The following is a 15,677-nucleotide window of genomic DNA, read 5'->3' as shown; positions in this document are numbered from 1 at the left end:
CTTACCACAATACTTTGTACAAGGCTCCCTTGTACCTAAGTTTGTTCTTGTATAACAATAACAATATAAATCTACATACATATTGAAATCCATATGGAAACATTGATATTACCATTTTAACTCTATATTTCTGTAAAGACGCTTTGGTATGTTGTGGCATAGCAGGACTATATATGAAAATTAGAAGTATGATGTCTGTTATTCAAAGATTACAAGAGGTGAAAACCATGTGTGCTCTACAAAGCCAAAATCGAAAACATTGCCTTTATTTAAAAGGTGAAGTACATATTCAGCCCGCAAGGATAAATACAAGCCTTGTCTGGGTATCTGATTCTCTTAAGGTAAAATACCAGCATGTGACACAACGCAGCACCAGGTCTAAATTGTCGCAGGAGATGCAGCAGCAGGTCAAACACATATCAGGAGGAAGGTGGATGACATGGGAGAATTGGTAATGAGGTGCCCAAATGGAAAGAGACGTGTGAGTTAATTAAAAATGATATGGTGGAGGCAGGAACCTGCAAACCTATGGGTAGAGGCAGGACGGGTACAGAGATGGGGTAATCTGAAAAGCATACTTTGAGAGCGATATGAATTCACAGGGCATTGAGGGAGAGTGGGAGAAAGTGTGGTACAGGTGATGAAAGAACCGTGAGCACACAAAAACACCGGGGGCTGCTGGCACTATCCCCCTGTTTATCTGGGACACAATTGGAGGTAAAGTGAGCCTATGCAGTAGTCTTTGTGACTGTGGTTGTTGAACTCACCTTAGCTAAGTGTCTGCTGAAAAGGAGTGCTGATGTTTGGTACATTTTTGTTTTTTGCGAGACAAGGATATGAGCTCTGATATTGTCGTCCCCCTTTATTTTCTATTTGTGTTTTAGTGAGAAACTTATAGTTGAAAATTGAATTCTTTACTGTTGTATTGATATCAAAATTCTGTCTTACAGGGGATAGCCCAAGCTGCAAGTTATGTATACAGAAGATTAAAAAATGATGGAATTTTGAACCAAGCATTTGCAGTCGCTCCTGTACGTATTTTACATTGTTAAACACATATAGATTGCAATGCATTTTTAATAGACAATCTTCTGATTATTCTTTCTTGTTTTTAAACTTTAGGAATATAAACTTGTAATAGTTGGCCATAGCTTGGGAGCCGGAGCTGCTGCAATATTGTCTATATTGTTGAAAAGTGAATTTCCAACACTACGATGCTATGCCTTTTCGCCCCCAGGAGGTTTACTAAGGTACAGAAGAGAACATTGTATACTAACAATCTTGTTTATGCTGTAGCTGTACTGCGAAGTGCAATCCAAAGCACTGAGGGCCCGATGGTGTCTAAATTAACGGTCGGTAAAACCCGAAATTCAGTAAATTTCAGGCTTACCAACCGGTATTGAGCCATTTCCGATGTGGGTGATGATTTGGTAAATACAGAATCGGTATTTACCGAATCTGTATTTACTGAATCATTATTTACCGATTCGGTGTTTACCGAATTGGTAAATGGTATTTAGGAAGCACATTTAAGAGTGCTTATGTGCTTTAAGGATTCGCTATTTACCACCAACTACAAGTTGGTGGTAAATATCGAAAACCTTTACAAAAGCAATTTTGTTCTTTTGTAACAGTGCCATGTGGCAGACATACATGCTCTCCATGCCACTGGAGTCAAGCTATCCTGGCTGAAGGGGGTGAAACCCCGAAACCGGTCCTCGGATGCTTGTTTCCAGTCCAGGGAGGACCTGGCCTGGCAGTTCGGGCTGGACTGTTCCCATTGGGCACAGGGGCAAGACTGATTTGCATATGGCTGGGTTCAAACTGGAATGGCATGGTGAGCAAAATAACGATGGATTTAGGCCTAGATCTCTGTACTGGGGTGAATGTATGACATTGTTTTGCATTCTGTCCATCAATTGTTGTTTTTAATTTGCACATCACAAACATGAAATGATGTGGATGTACCACGGAATACCAATATAAGAAGACCCTGAAGACAACAAACGAAATGTTTTTGCAAGGTGCACCTGATGGGCTACCACTGGACAATGCTCAAGAACAAAAAGGAATGCTCTGCTGGGAAGGGAGGACCTGGCCTGGCAGTTCGGGCTGGACTGTTCCCATTGGGCACAGGGGCAAGACTGATTTGCATATGGCTGGGTTCAAACTGGAATGGCATGGTGAGCAAAATAACGATGGATTTAGGCCTAGATCTCTGTACTGGGGTGAATGTATGACATTGTTTTGCATTCTGTCCATCAATTGTTGTTTTTAATTTGCACATCACAAACATGAAATGATGTGGATGTACCACGGAATACCAATATAAGAAGACCCTGAAGACAACAAACGAAATGTTTTTGCAAGGTGCACCTGATGGGCTACCACTGGACAATGCTCAAGAACAAAAAGGAATGCTCTGCTGGGAAGATTTATATCAAAACACACAAGATGATGGACAAAACTTTCACCCCCAGTCACAGATCTGGGTTTAATCCATCGTTATTTTTCTCACCAAGCCACCTCAGTTCAGACATGGCCATATGCAAATCAGTCCTGACCCTGTGCCTGTGGAGGATTTATATGGCAGCTAATAATTCCAGGGTACTGTCCGATTCTGCTATGGGGTGGCAAAGCATCAAATAACATACTAAAAACCACTGCCAAACACTGTGAGAATCTACTTCCCTTCTTAAATCACTGACTCCATCTGAGGCAACAAAAATAAGTCCCTCTGTAGCTCAATAAATAATCAAGATTGAGATGCAAATGACACTCCGTTATATTAGCTGGTGATTGGATCGGGAGATCAGATCAACATTATAAACTAAGACATAGGTTACTGGATACAATTATAGCTTTTTATACCTGATACAAAGACAGAGCTTTTGAGAATGTTAATTAAGCTAAGAACACATGCAACATTCAATGACAACCGTAACTGGGTTTAACCCTCTTTTTCAGCACAGAGGGTATGGTACAGACCATTCTTTACAATAAATCAAATAATTGTGAAGAGTAACATCTTCAAATTAATGAAATGGGCCCCTCATCCTTCAATTAAACTATCAAATGGAATATATCTGGGCATTTGTATGTCCCATCAGGGCCATATAAACTACAAGGGCATCAAAGAAGAACTAAAAATCGTCAAGAGGATCCAAAATTAAGCAACAACACTTAACCTGAAGTTTTCACTGCAACTCCTTTTACTTCTGATTGAGCAAATAATTACATTTAAAATGCCATACACCCCTTAGTAAAGCCTTCAATGCAGCATGGAGTAGTTGAGTTTAGAAACTGACTAATTATTATGTTCTTTTCCTTGTCCCTTTTCCTTGTCTCAACCTGTGATCTGGCAATCCCAAAAGTGCCAACCATCACCAGTTAAAGTGCCAGAGCATCAAGATGGAACCTTTGTGTGATTTAACGCCCCGACTCTGGCACACCCTGAGCGCTTATACTGAGCGCCCCTCTGACTCTGTTTCACATAGGGTCTTGGTCCTTCAACCCACTCAGCAGCTCATTAAAAAAAACACCTGATGTTAGGGCCTGAGCAGAAGAGCCATCATTGAAAAGGCTTCAATACTAGGCATATTGGACCATGCATATCCAACTGTGCTGCCATGTGGCCGCCAGGAGACACGCAAGAGCTTTACAAGACATCAAAATAAATCTGATTCAATCTTGAAATAAGTCTAGCAGAGCCAGAATTACAGATGTGATGCATTCCTGCAGTGAAGGGTGAGGAAGAATATCCATCATGTTCTGTATATGTTGCTTAATGTTCACCACAGCTGTGATAAAACTGAAGAAGAAGCTATTAATTAAGTTAACTGGAAATGATGACATTGGCAGTAGTCACATTAGGGACAAAGTCTAGGAGTAGAAATTACATTCAGAGGATACGATCCATTGCTAATCCACTCAGCACAATCGTAAGACTAGGAATATGTTTTCACTGGGTTCATTACCTTGGTTATGAGCTAGACATGCTGGCCTATGTGTTGCACCATTGTCTGTTAGATGGTAATATCTGTTGCTGGAGGATGGAAGGGGTAATTCAAGTTTGATACTTTATTCTTGTACCTTTTACAAGGCTTTTTTACATTCTTTTAAACATTTGTGTTTGCCCTACTGACCGATTATTTTATCTTCTTTAGAATTTTCTAAAATTCCATGTTGATAATGTGTTGTATCTTTGGAAAAATAAACAGGTTTCTTTTTTCCTTAGCAAAGCGCTTACTGATTACTCAAAGAAGTTTATTGTGTCTATAATAGTTGGAAAAGATCTTGTTCCAAGGTAAGAGATGCTGCCTCACAGTTGCAATATCTTGTTTTGTGACTCTATTTGTTCCCAGCAGACAAGACTCATTTTTATATCTTAACCAGGTTAAGTATGCCTAATATGGAAGATCTGAAGACAAGAATATTAAGAATGGTCGCAAATTGTAATAAGCCTAAGGTAAGGTAATTATATTTGTCTAGTAAACCACTGCCTGCTCAAAATATATTCCATCTCTTTCAATGGTGGAGGTAAAAAAAGGAATTTTCTTAAAATACAGGGCAATATCCTATCAAGAGGATTGGTGTTTATTTCACTGAGGAGCTCTGATGTTTTTGAGACGTTTTCTTAGGTTTAGGAAAGTCACTTGAGAAATTAAGTCAGGGTTGTGCTGATACTCTCTACTAGATGATTTTTCCGTGTGTTGCAAAGAAAGGCCTATTTCACAAATAGGGTTATGCATTCCAGCAGCACTGAGGTATTTTCAAAGTAAAGGTTGGCCTAGCTTTGCAAACAAATGGATCATAGATTAAGCAGTTTCATTGAAACCCAGGTCAGCTGTCGAGACAAGAATGAAAGAAATATTGTGATGGTTGTTCAGGCACTTAACCTAGGTCAGGTCCAGTGTACGAACAAGTTGATTTAGGATAATAGACTATAACCTTTGTAAATAAATTCATGGTAGTACTGTGTGAATCAAACCACAGAAATGTTAAACAGCCAGCCTTACTCTTATTCTGTCCTGTATTGAAGTGGTCTGTTAAATCTTCTTTTAGACATTGATCAGATAGTAAAGTCTCAGCAAATAGGTACTAAAAAGTGTCCTCAAAAAAGGTCCAGTAATACTTTGCATTATTGCACACTCTTATCAAAAAGCAAGTTGCACTCTAAATGTTTTTCAATGGGCCTTCTTTGTTTAATATGTTTTTAAATACTTTCATTTAAATCCATGTTAGTAGTAAATCAACTGTTGATGTTTTTAGATAAATACATCTCGTATAACACACACACACTGTTTACCCCCGTTTAGTTGAAGGGCTTTGGGGCCAGATGTATGACCATTCCGTTTTGTGGTTCGCAAATTGCGATTTTATTTTGTGTCTCACAAACTGCAACTCGCAAAATGAAATGTACTAATATGTCTTAGACACATTTATTGATTTCCAGTGGGGTTACAAATGTCATGCTTCATCAATATTCATGAGGCAGGTCACAATTTGAGACTCATTGGGAATGGCAAGAACAGAGGGATGTTGGCTTGCTGGGGACAGCAGACCACCATGTCAGTGTTTGTTTTTAAATTAACTAACTTTTTACCCCAAATGCAGCTCATTTTCCTTAAAGTAAAACTGGATGAATTTGAAAGAAAAAAATGAAAACATTTCTTTTAATTTTTTGAGGGCAGGCAGTGGTCCGTGGGACCACTGCCTGCTCTTAAAAAATATATATTTTCGCATACTTTCACAAAGGAGAATGGGTCCCCTTCCCGTTTGCCACTGGCTTATCACCTACTTGAAGTAGGTGGTAACTGTGATTGCTTTGCAACTGCATTTTCGGTCGCTAAACAATCGTACATACCAGTGCGACTCCTTATTAGGAAGAGACGCCCTTGGCACGCCCCTTCCTAATATCGGACCGCAAACCCTATTTTGCGAGTCTTTAATATGTTGCCGGCTCGCAAAATAGGGTTTGTACGTACCACAACCCTTTTTAGAGGTCGCAAATGGCCAGTTTTTTACGTTTGAGACCGCTAAAAAGGGTCGTACATCGGGACCTTGATGATTATGTTGTGAAACCGAAATAAACCACGGACAATCCGCGGGGGTGCCTCTGCTTGACAAGCTCAGCAACGCAAACAGTAAAAGTTTTCAAACACCTCCTAGATTTAGCAGGAGTCCTTTATAGAGGACGGAATCCCATCACCCTCCAAAGAGACATCTTCATCATCTGGGACCTCCTCTTAGTTCAAAACCTATTGCAACTAAGGGCTACAACCCCCTCCCTAGGAGACAGGGGCTCAGGGATGTTTTAGGTGGTCAAAGCTAGGATTTACTAAATCTCCTCGAAATGAAGCAAAATAGATGTTTTAGGTGATGGTTGCAGTGCCTGCAGTGAAAAAGTGAAAAGTGATTTAAAATTGGCCACCAGGAAGAAAAACACCTTTATTCAGAACTACCCTGGTGTCAAAACTAAAACCAGTGCATAGGCAGCTTAAAGCAAATAACTGCATTAGTCTGAAAAAAACTGGTCTGAATGTTTCAGCCTTGTTGATCAAAGTGTGATCTCGGCATTCCTCAGGGCCTTGATAATATATCGCTACTGCAAACAGAAAAAGAAAATATGTACAAGTTTCTCAAATTATGTGGTTGGATTCGATACAACCTACATTTCCCTGTGGCTTCATTCTTATTTTAAGATGTCACAGGAATTTGGACTGAACCAGTTATTGTACAGGTGCACTCCTCACCTTACCTGGCCACAGCTCAGGTCGTGGGGCACCCATCTATCCATCTGTACAGTGTCCGGTACTTTTACTGTTTGTGTTGCTGAGCTTATCAAGCTGAGTCAGACCCGTGGATTCTCTGTGGTTTATTTCAATATTATATGTGGGGAATGAATCCGTGCTGATCTCTAACTTTTCCCTTAGACCCCCTTCTTTGATGTTTTGTTGTGAGTATATTGTAAAACCTACATACCAGTGAAATTCAGTTTAAATGGTAAGCGTTGAAATACAACTCCTCCGCCCAGTGCACTGCTTTAGAACCCTCACACACAATTTCAAGGATATTACATCACCATACACAGTATTTTTTATGTCACTGAAGGAGCTCCTTTACCTTCCATTGGGTTCTACTTATGTCTATACCCAAGAGGTTGCAGGAGTAGGAACTGACCTCACATATTGAGTGTGACCATAGCCCTTTTTGACAGTATCCAGTGGGTTATGGTCACATGGCTTGTCCTTAAAATAAACATTTCACTCAAAACTCTTGGACACCCGTTTACTGGGGATGGGTCACATAAAATGTACACTCCACTCTTATTCCTAATACCCCTTCAGTAAAACCTTCATCCATGTCCAGTGAAGTCTGGATGCCAGGCCCCACAGTGGAAGCCCTTTCCCATAATGTGGCTGTGCCCAGTGCATTAATGGTGTAACCAGTTCACAAGCCCTCTGTTCAGTCCACTTTTACTCCAGATCGCTGTACTTGTCCTTGCTTATGCCCAATATATTATTGGCCTAGTGCCTGGCTTTCAGCCATAATTTAAGTTGAGTGACCCAGCAGCCATAGCACCTTAAGTGATATTTTTAATGATGATGATGGTGATTTTATCTATAACATCATGTGTGAGCTGTGCTTTCCCCGAACCCTTTTTCCTGTCCTCAGCTTGCCTCCAGGATATAAATTGTAAAGTCTGTCTACTATGTTGTTATGTTTAGATCTTGGTTTAGGTTGAAAAAACATTTGATAAAATATTATACAAATGTGTTTGTGAAACTTTTCAAACAAATAGTGTTAAGTTGTTAAGTTCTGGCATGTGAAGTTTCATGCATGTCTACTGGGAGCAGGGGGTATAAAATTGTATAGTGGGAACAAAATATGTTTTGCATTTTAACTCAGTTGGAAACTTCTCTCTTTGCTACAGCAGACGTGTCCCAAAGCCTAAACTTTATTCAGAGAAATGTTTTGGGGTTTTTGCGTTTTCCTAAAGCTGTTCAGTAGTTTTTGTGATATTTTCATTAAATAGCATTTGGAGGGCGGGCTTTGAATGGGTTAATTTTAGAGATGTTTGGACCATTCATTTGCAGATCCTATGTGAAGCCAGTTCCTTGAATTCTCAGAAGATACTAAATTTCAAAAGTCTATGAAACTGTTTGAATCAGTTAGTTCCAGAGTGGTGTCCTCTCAGCTGGGCAAGGTGAGGACTCCACTCCGGGCCGCTGTCAATTATGTTGCTGTACTATTCTCTTACATAATTAATCATAAATTAGAGATCCTCCAACCTTGTCCTTACACCGCAACACCAGTGTGGGTAAGTGATTGGTTTTTCAGGACCCTTGTATTACATAATTGGGCAGTTTATAACTTATCGAATAACTATAATCCATTTTCAGATAGCAATTATTTCACCGTATTTCGGGATGGATCTATGAGGATTTCCCCCTCCCCCCCATTTTGATACCTGGAATTTGGTCAAAAACTGCAACGTGGATGCGGGTGGCTACCCTGGGAGCCCAGATCTACATACACAGTGAATAGGTTACTCCCCCCTGTCCTTTGTCCTGAGGAAGATCCCCCAGACGAAGCTACAATTACCCTCCATGCCCTTAAGTCAGGTCGAAATGTCGACGCTCACCCCTTAGCAGGCTTGTACCAGGCGTCCCCTCCGCCCTGCCCTCGCAATAGATGATATCTCTCTGTTCTGTTATAAACCAAATTGAATTAATTTGTTGTATATTAATTCATGTTGGACAGGCCTAACTTGACTGATTTTTGTTATCGGTCATATTTAGAATATTTTGAGTGATGTTTGTGTTTTGCTTTCTTTGGGAATCTTTCTCTTTCTTTATCCTTATTCACTTCACAATTAAGCTCTTTTTCTATGCTCCTTCCCATGGAGCTACCTCCTTTTCATGTTATGAGTATGGTAGAGTGTCTATCTATCTGGTGAAATGATTTTGTGACACAACAAGCTTTGTTGGAGGCCATCAAAGCTAAAAACAAGCCATCAATCAAAGAAAAGAGGGCGCTGTACAAAGAGACTATTAGGCTAGCGAAGGAGGATTGGGAAATGGACAGATGGGACGCCCTGCAAACTGATCTGGCTAACAAAGATCAAAGAGAGTTCTGGTCCATAGTTGCCACTGGTAGTTGTCAGGGCAAGGCTGCTATTGAACCTAATATATCAGCAGAAGCCTGGGAAGCTGACTTCCAGGCCCTATTTACCACAAAGAACGTCCCCGTCTCCTGTGGAGATTTATTTCCAATTATTCCTTGTGCTAACCATGATGAACTTATTGAATTCACTCTCTCAGAAGTTTTAAGTGCGATAAGTAAGCTCCCATTGGGCAAAGCGCCGGGATTGGACAAGATCCCGGGGATCTCCTCAGGGCAGAACCAGGAATTTGGGGACCTTATCTGTGGGCTCTATTTAATGCCATCTTGAAGGGCACGCCAATTCCCGAAACCTGGGCAGGGGCAGAAATAGTCCCAGTTTTTAAAAAGTGGTTGCCGCTTCTCTCTACAAATTACAGACCGATCAGTCTGATCGACGTCATGCAAAAACTCTTTGCACAGGTAGTTCTTGACCGTTTGCGGGGGTGGATGGGAGATCATGATATTCTAAGCCCTTATCAAGCCGGATTCAGGAAGAACATTTCCACCATGGACCACATTTACAGACTCCAACTTTTATTTTGGTAAACTGTGAGAATGGAGGGTGGCAGCCTCTATTTGATCTTCGTGGATCTGAAGACTGCTTTCGACTTGGTGCCCAGGGCCAAGCAATGGGGGGTACTTGGAGATATGGGGATTCCCCCTTACCTTGTGAATATACTTATTAGATTGCATAAAGGTAATTTTGCCCAAGTAAGGTGTGGAAAAGGAGGCGAATTGACACCCTCCCCACCCCCACCCGATTTCCAGTCGATGGGGTGTAAGGCAGGGGTGTGTGCTCGCACCTACCCTGTTTCGTCTCTTTGTCAACTCTCTGGTATCCCACCTTGCAGGGCAGGGACAACGATCCCTCCAAACTGGCAGGTGCGAGTGCTGGAGGCTGCCGAACGCCGACCTCGGGGGGATTAAACCAGGTGCCTTGCAGATCGATCACCGCCACCATAACATTTTGAGCAGAGCCCATTATCTGGAATCCAATGGAACAAGCCGTAAATCAGTCCGTGCAGAGATAGTAATCCTGCTTCCTGAAGACAACATTACTACACATCTTCATCCGCCCAATAAAAGGACAAGCTGTTAAATATTGAAAATTGCCCATGCAGCGACTGTAAGCCTGCTACATGAAGATGATATAGTTCCACGTCTTCGTCGCCTGGACAAAGGTATCAATCGATTACCTTGGAACTCCGAGTATAGAATCCTACTTGGTTCTCCATCTCTATTGGGGCTCACACTATTCTCTGGTTTGCCCATTGCTATAGTCCTGATGAAGACTCGCATAGCCACGGTCCAATTTGCCTTTAGGCTTTAAGACGAGTCGAAACGTTGACGCCCTTTTTTGATTACCTGGACTGTGTTACACGATTTTCTGGTGCAATATGAATTTTGGAAGCAATGTCTCCATTTAAAGGAAATTGTGTATAGAACATATTATACAGACCAGGCCATACAAACAAAATTATATTGTGTTAACTGACGCATTTTGTAAAAAACTTGTAAATAGATGTGTATGTTCTTTCATCTTCTATCTTCCTCGCTAAACACTTCACATTCTTTATCTTATGCACGCTCGCCTTGGGCAACCTATACACTCTTTTGTACAGAGACAGTGATGTAGCCAATGAATTAAAACTTGCTCCTGAATTGGTAATTACTGCTGTTGCTGTGTTTTTTTTTCCATATGAATTAATACATTGAATGTACCGGGTTGATCTATAAGACATATCCCACAATTGAGGGAACTTTATGATGTGGTTTTGATTTAATCATTTCTTGTGAAAATATTGGTTGAAGACCATTGTATTTGAATATTGTTGAACACCCAGGTCTTTCGATCTTTTGGGTCACCCCATTTTTGATAATGGTTACCCAAAGGAAAGAGAGCATGCCCATGAAGGCTGCAGGATCGTGGCTTCTTTATATTGTTGGGCCTCCCTCGATTCAGCAATCCAAAAGATACTCGTTTGTCAATATATATATATATATATGTTAATACATTTTAATTTGTGAAATCAGTGCATACTTAATATTCATCATGTGATGCAATAAGGCTGGGGAAGATTAAGTCACATGAATGAGAGTGCTTGGGAAATGACTGACTTTGTCCCTACTCTGTCGCCACTTCACTTGTAATAGTGCATATGAATGTGAATGATTCTTCCCACACCCAGCTGGCCTTTCTAAGATGTTTGCCACATATGACTTACTGTACCAGGATTACTAATATTTGAGTTACTGGGCTGACATGTGACTGACTCAAAATCATATACAACAAATAATAACCTTTGAGGGTGTCATGAACGATATTCATGTGTAATGTTTGTGCCAAATTTTAAAACAATTTAAACAGAGCATGCTTAGAATTCCTAATAACATAATATTATCTCATTAAGACCAGGGGCTGAGAGCACTTTTATCGAATTTACAACAATATATTAAAAGAAATCATTTATTCAATAATTTTTCTGACCTAAATATAAAATTCCGTAATAGTCATTGAGAGAATAGAAACACTTACATAACTTAAAAGGTATAAATACAGAAAAATATGTTAGTCATCAAACAACAACCCACAAATAAAAGACAGCCATCACCCAGTACCCTAAATACAGAAACTATTGTTGAGAGAAAACACAAACCATTTTTCAAATCATTTTGTATATGTAGACGTTTTAGACCTCTATGAAACATCTTCTTGGACAACTTTAAGGTCAGAGGTACTACCTCTAATTTCTTTTCATTTTCATTGCTTAAAGTCATACTGCATTCAAGATATTACCAAAACAACCCATCAAAGTGAAAATAAAGGCATATTCATGAAATGTGTGTTGTAAAGGTTATTTACATCAAATAATCATTTAACTTCAATTTATTACATTCATTTATGAAATTTGCAGAGCAAAAATATATTATTCCAAAAACAGAACAATCACTTTTCAATGTTAATAAGAATCATTTCATCAAAAGGCGCATTCACTTTCCCTAAGACAACCGTATAAGGAAACATTCGAGAAATCATATTTTAATAATTACATCATTTGAAAGCTATGCTCACAGATTGCCTTAGTATATAATATCAATTAATTGTTTTCAAAATAATTGGACTACTTTAGTGTGATTATAGATTAAAAATGCTATACTGCTGGAAGAAGACATTTTAACATGGCTCTGAATCAATGGTATATCCATGTCCGCATTAGGCCAATCTTGTAAATTCTACCAAAGGCTACTGAACATAGACATATTTTAGGGTATTGAAATTTTACTCACCTTTCCTTTTCTACACTGTATAATCTCTCAGGTCTTGTTCACAATACTACAACACTTCAACATAAAAAGAGGAATCAAGGCCAGTTATATGTAGAATATGCAGTCAGAAATACATACATTTTTCAAATAATGTGTCTAGGACACTAATATATGTAAAAGCCAAAGCACCCTAATACAACTCCTCACCCTCGATCAACCAAGAGTAACCCATTGATGGTATTCCACACATGGTCCTCGCAACCGCACAGTGGATACACAATCTAATCCAATTAAGCAGTTATGAAATTGCAGTCACACATACAGCATATATTACAAAAACAGGAATGTGTTCATATTATTTTACAAATCATTTTTTTGTTTTCCTAAAGCTGTTACACCGAGGTGTTAGGAAGAAATACCTACCACTTATTTAATATGTCAAATGTCAAGGACTGTAAAACGCCCCCATTATTTGTTGTAATTAGCGACCAATATGTAAATCTAAGAAAGGCATAAGCATTCCTTAATTTTAAAATGTACAAAATAGTGGCATTTCACCTAACGCCTCTCTTTAAGCTTACCAAATAACATATAGTTCAGCTCCCAGAAAGATTAGTTAAAACGAGGACATGGATGGTGAACTGTATTAACCTGCATCTGATTTTTCATGGGACTGAACACAATAGAGGTGGTGCAAACCTTTGTGCCTTCTCCAGCCAAGAAGAAATGTATCCATTCTAATGCCTAAGCTTTGATCCTTATTATATCCAATCTTTTTTCTGAGATGGAATGGTCAACTTTCTCCAAAGCTGCTGACTGATCTAAACAAATTGGGGCCAGACACCATCCTTCTCCATCTCCATCCAAAAATCATCCTGAATTAAGAAAATATATGTCTTCATGCTGTGGTTAGATATATAATTTGTCTGATGACTCAATGCCTGATTTAGGTTGAAACGAATTACTTTAAAGCCTTGGTAATCATCACTTTGTTAGGCAGGTTCTGCATTAAATATTTTTTTAACATGACAACTTAATGTAGAAATTCCTTATCTTCACATAATTTCTCCTGGCCATTGATTGATGAGACTCACATTCTCCAAGGTGAGCAGTTATTCAGAGGTTGTTTGAAACGCTTGAAACGTTTGATATGTAAACTGTATTTGTCTTGGAAACCCTTTGATCCTCAGACACAATTTGCAATACCCCTTTTAAATATCGAGTACTACCACTGTATAGCTCTGCTAGGGGTAGACTGGTTTATGAGGCAAGAGGTTGGGGAGAGAAAGAGAGCCAAGTTGAGTCCCTCTATGCCTTCTTCCTGAACGTCCATATAACTGAGGTGAAGTCACTCTGGGACAGAATCTATTACATGCTAGGCTCACCTCTGAGTCCTGCATGCCATGAACATTTGTAAGTGGCATTTAGTCTAGACGCTTTGATAGGTCTGTAGGGCACTAACCAGTCAGCCACATATTCCATAGTACCCTCAAAAAGCTGATAAATGTAGGCAGTATCAGTCACATGTCAGGAGGATGTCTATGGATTGCTGGTATAAATGGGCTACCGTTAGTCTTATGTTAGACCTGTAGCATTTCATCAGTGAATCTGTAAACTAAAGTAGTAAACAGACTATCCCTGTGACGAGGTCTGGAGCATTACGGAAGTGGAACGCAGAACTCCTTCCCCGACTGACCGAAGATCAATGAGCATATTGTTGTAGTTAACTAACTGAGCTGTCCCCCAATTTTAAGCTCCGCTTGATCCATTTTAAGTTCCTCCATAGATTTTACAGAATGCCAATGGGTTTGCACCGAATGGGGCTGATAGATGATGAGTGTTGCTGGCCCTGCGGAGCTACTCCTGCTTCCTTCCTGCATATGGCATGGGAGTGTTCTGAGCTCACCGCATATTGGACACAGATTTCTACTTCAATAAATCGGATCCTTGGTATATCCCTGACACACTCCCCTTTATTAGGTGTGTTAGGGTATGTTAAGGAAACACATGTCAAGCAACATCAATTACATGCGCTACTGCTATTGTTTGCCAAGCGTCAAATCACAGTCCACTGGGGGAGAAGGAGGAAGCCTACACTCATTGAATGGATTTGGGTGGTTACGAAATGGATATGCCCAGTTGGCCACATGTTGGGAGTTGATGCCACCCACTTCGAGACTTCGTGACATATGGGAGCCATTCATTACCTGGGTTGGGGAGTGGACGACTGATGATGGGGAGCTTGCGATAACTGCTGTTCCTACTGGGGATGTATAACCTGTGATATTGTTTTTTCTTTTTTGCTATTTCAAAGTGATGGAGAATTACGGGTAGGGTCTGGACTCCGCCATTATACTCAGGTGTTTCAATTGATTGATACCTAATAATATGTGTATACTGTAATGGGTAGTACTACCACTGCATATCGATGTAATAAGACCATGATGGTTAATGATTTCTTTGTCTTCTGTGCTATAGCATAATTTGAACATGTGAACTGGCATCTGGTTTGTTACTTGAAAATGTCAATAAAAAAAGAAATATAAAAAAAGTAGTAAACACACTATCAGTGAATATACCTAATGTTATATTTTTTATTTTTTATTTATTTCTTAGTATAAAATCCTGCTGCGAGGATGCTGGTATGAAGTTTTTGGAGGAACTCCTGATGACTTTCCAACGGAATTGGATGGCCGTGCCCAAGCTGCATTATCCCAACCTCTTCTTGCTGAGCAGAGCTTGCTGACTCAGCGATCACCTTCTTACAGTACTCTGGTCGACACGCCACCACTGAATTCTCCATCTCAGTATCCCATGCTGTATCTCCCAGGAAGAATCATCCATATTGTAGAAGAAAGCAGTTCTGGAAGGTAATGACATGGATAGCTTTATAAATGTAGGCTAATAAAAAATCACAAGATCAGTCTAGGCATTGCAATGGCACTCCTAAGACATGGTGCTCAGTGAGCCTGACTTACCTTAGAAAATGTTATCTGAAAAAAACGGTTATTTATACATTCCTTACATTAGAATTACACCCAGGTGTCAGACTGGATGCAGAAAGTTTTTTGTCAGCAGTACCCCTGCTCGTTGAAAGGGGACGTCGGTCGGCTCAGCTTTCATCATTGGCGTTGTGGTTGCCGGGATGACGTTTCGGTATCTACTTAGCCGCTGCCCTAGTGCGCGGACATCAGTTCTTTCTTTTTCCGCGCCAGCCAGCGCAGATCCGGAAAGAGCGTTAC

The 15,677-nt window shown here is 40.0% G+C and overlaps 1 protein-coding gene across 1 annotated transcript in view; it reads left to right on the top strand.

Moving 5' to 3' along the window:
• DAGLB (diacylglycerol lipase beta) overlaps positions 1 to 15,677 on the top strand; it is a 166,012-nt gene that overhangs the window by 132,145 nt on the left and 18,190 nt on the right. The window contains exons 10-14 of the mRNA XM_086940753.1: positions 951 to 1,031; positions 1,123 to 1,250; positions 4,238 to 4,306; positions 4,396 to 4,468; positions 15,052 to 15,305. Of these exons, the coding sequence (XP_086796879.1) occupies positions 951 to 1,031; positions 1,123 to 1,250; positions 4,238 to 4,306; positions 4,396 to 4,468; positions 15,052 to 15,305 (605 nt within the window). The remainder of the gene's footprint in view (positions 1 to 950; positions 1,032 to 1,122; positions 1,251 to 4,237; positions 4,307 to 4,395; positions 4,469 to 15,051; positions 15,306 to 15,677) is intronic.

This window comes from Lissotriton vulgaris, chromosome 10 (genome assembly GCF_964263255.1).
Source record: "Lissotriton vulgaris chromosome 10, aLisVul1.2, whole genome shotgun sequence".
Classification (NCBI taxonomy): Eukaryota; Metazoa; Chordata; class Amphibia; order Caudata; family Salamandridae; genus Lissotriton; species Lissotriton vulgaris.
The sequence above is the reverse complement of the archived record's forward strand: the minus strand, read 5'-3'. Positions and strand labels throughout refer to the sequence as shown.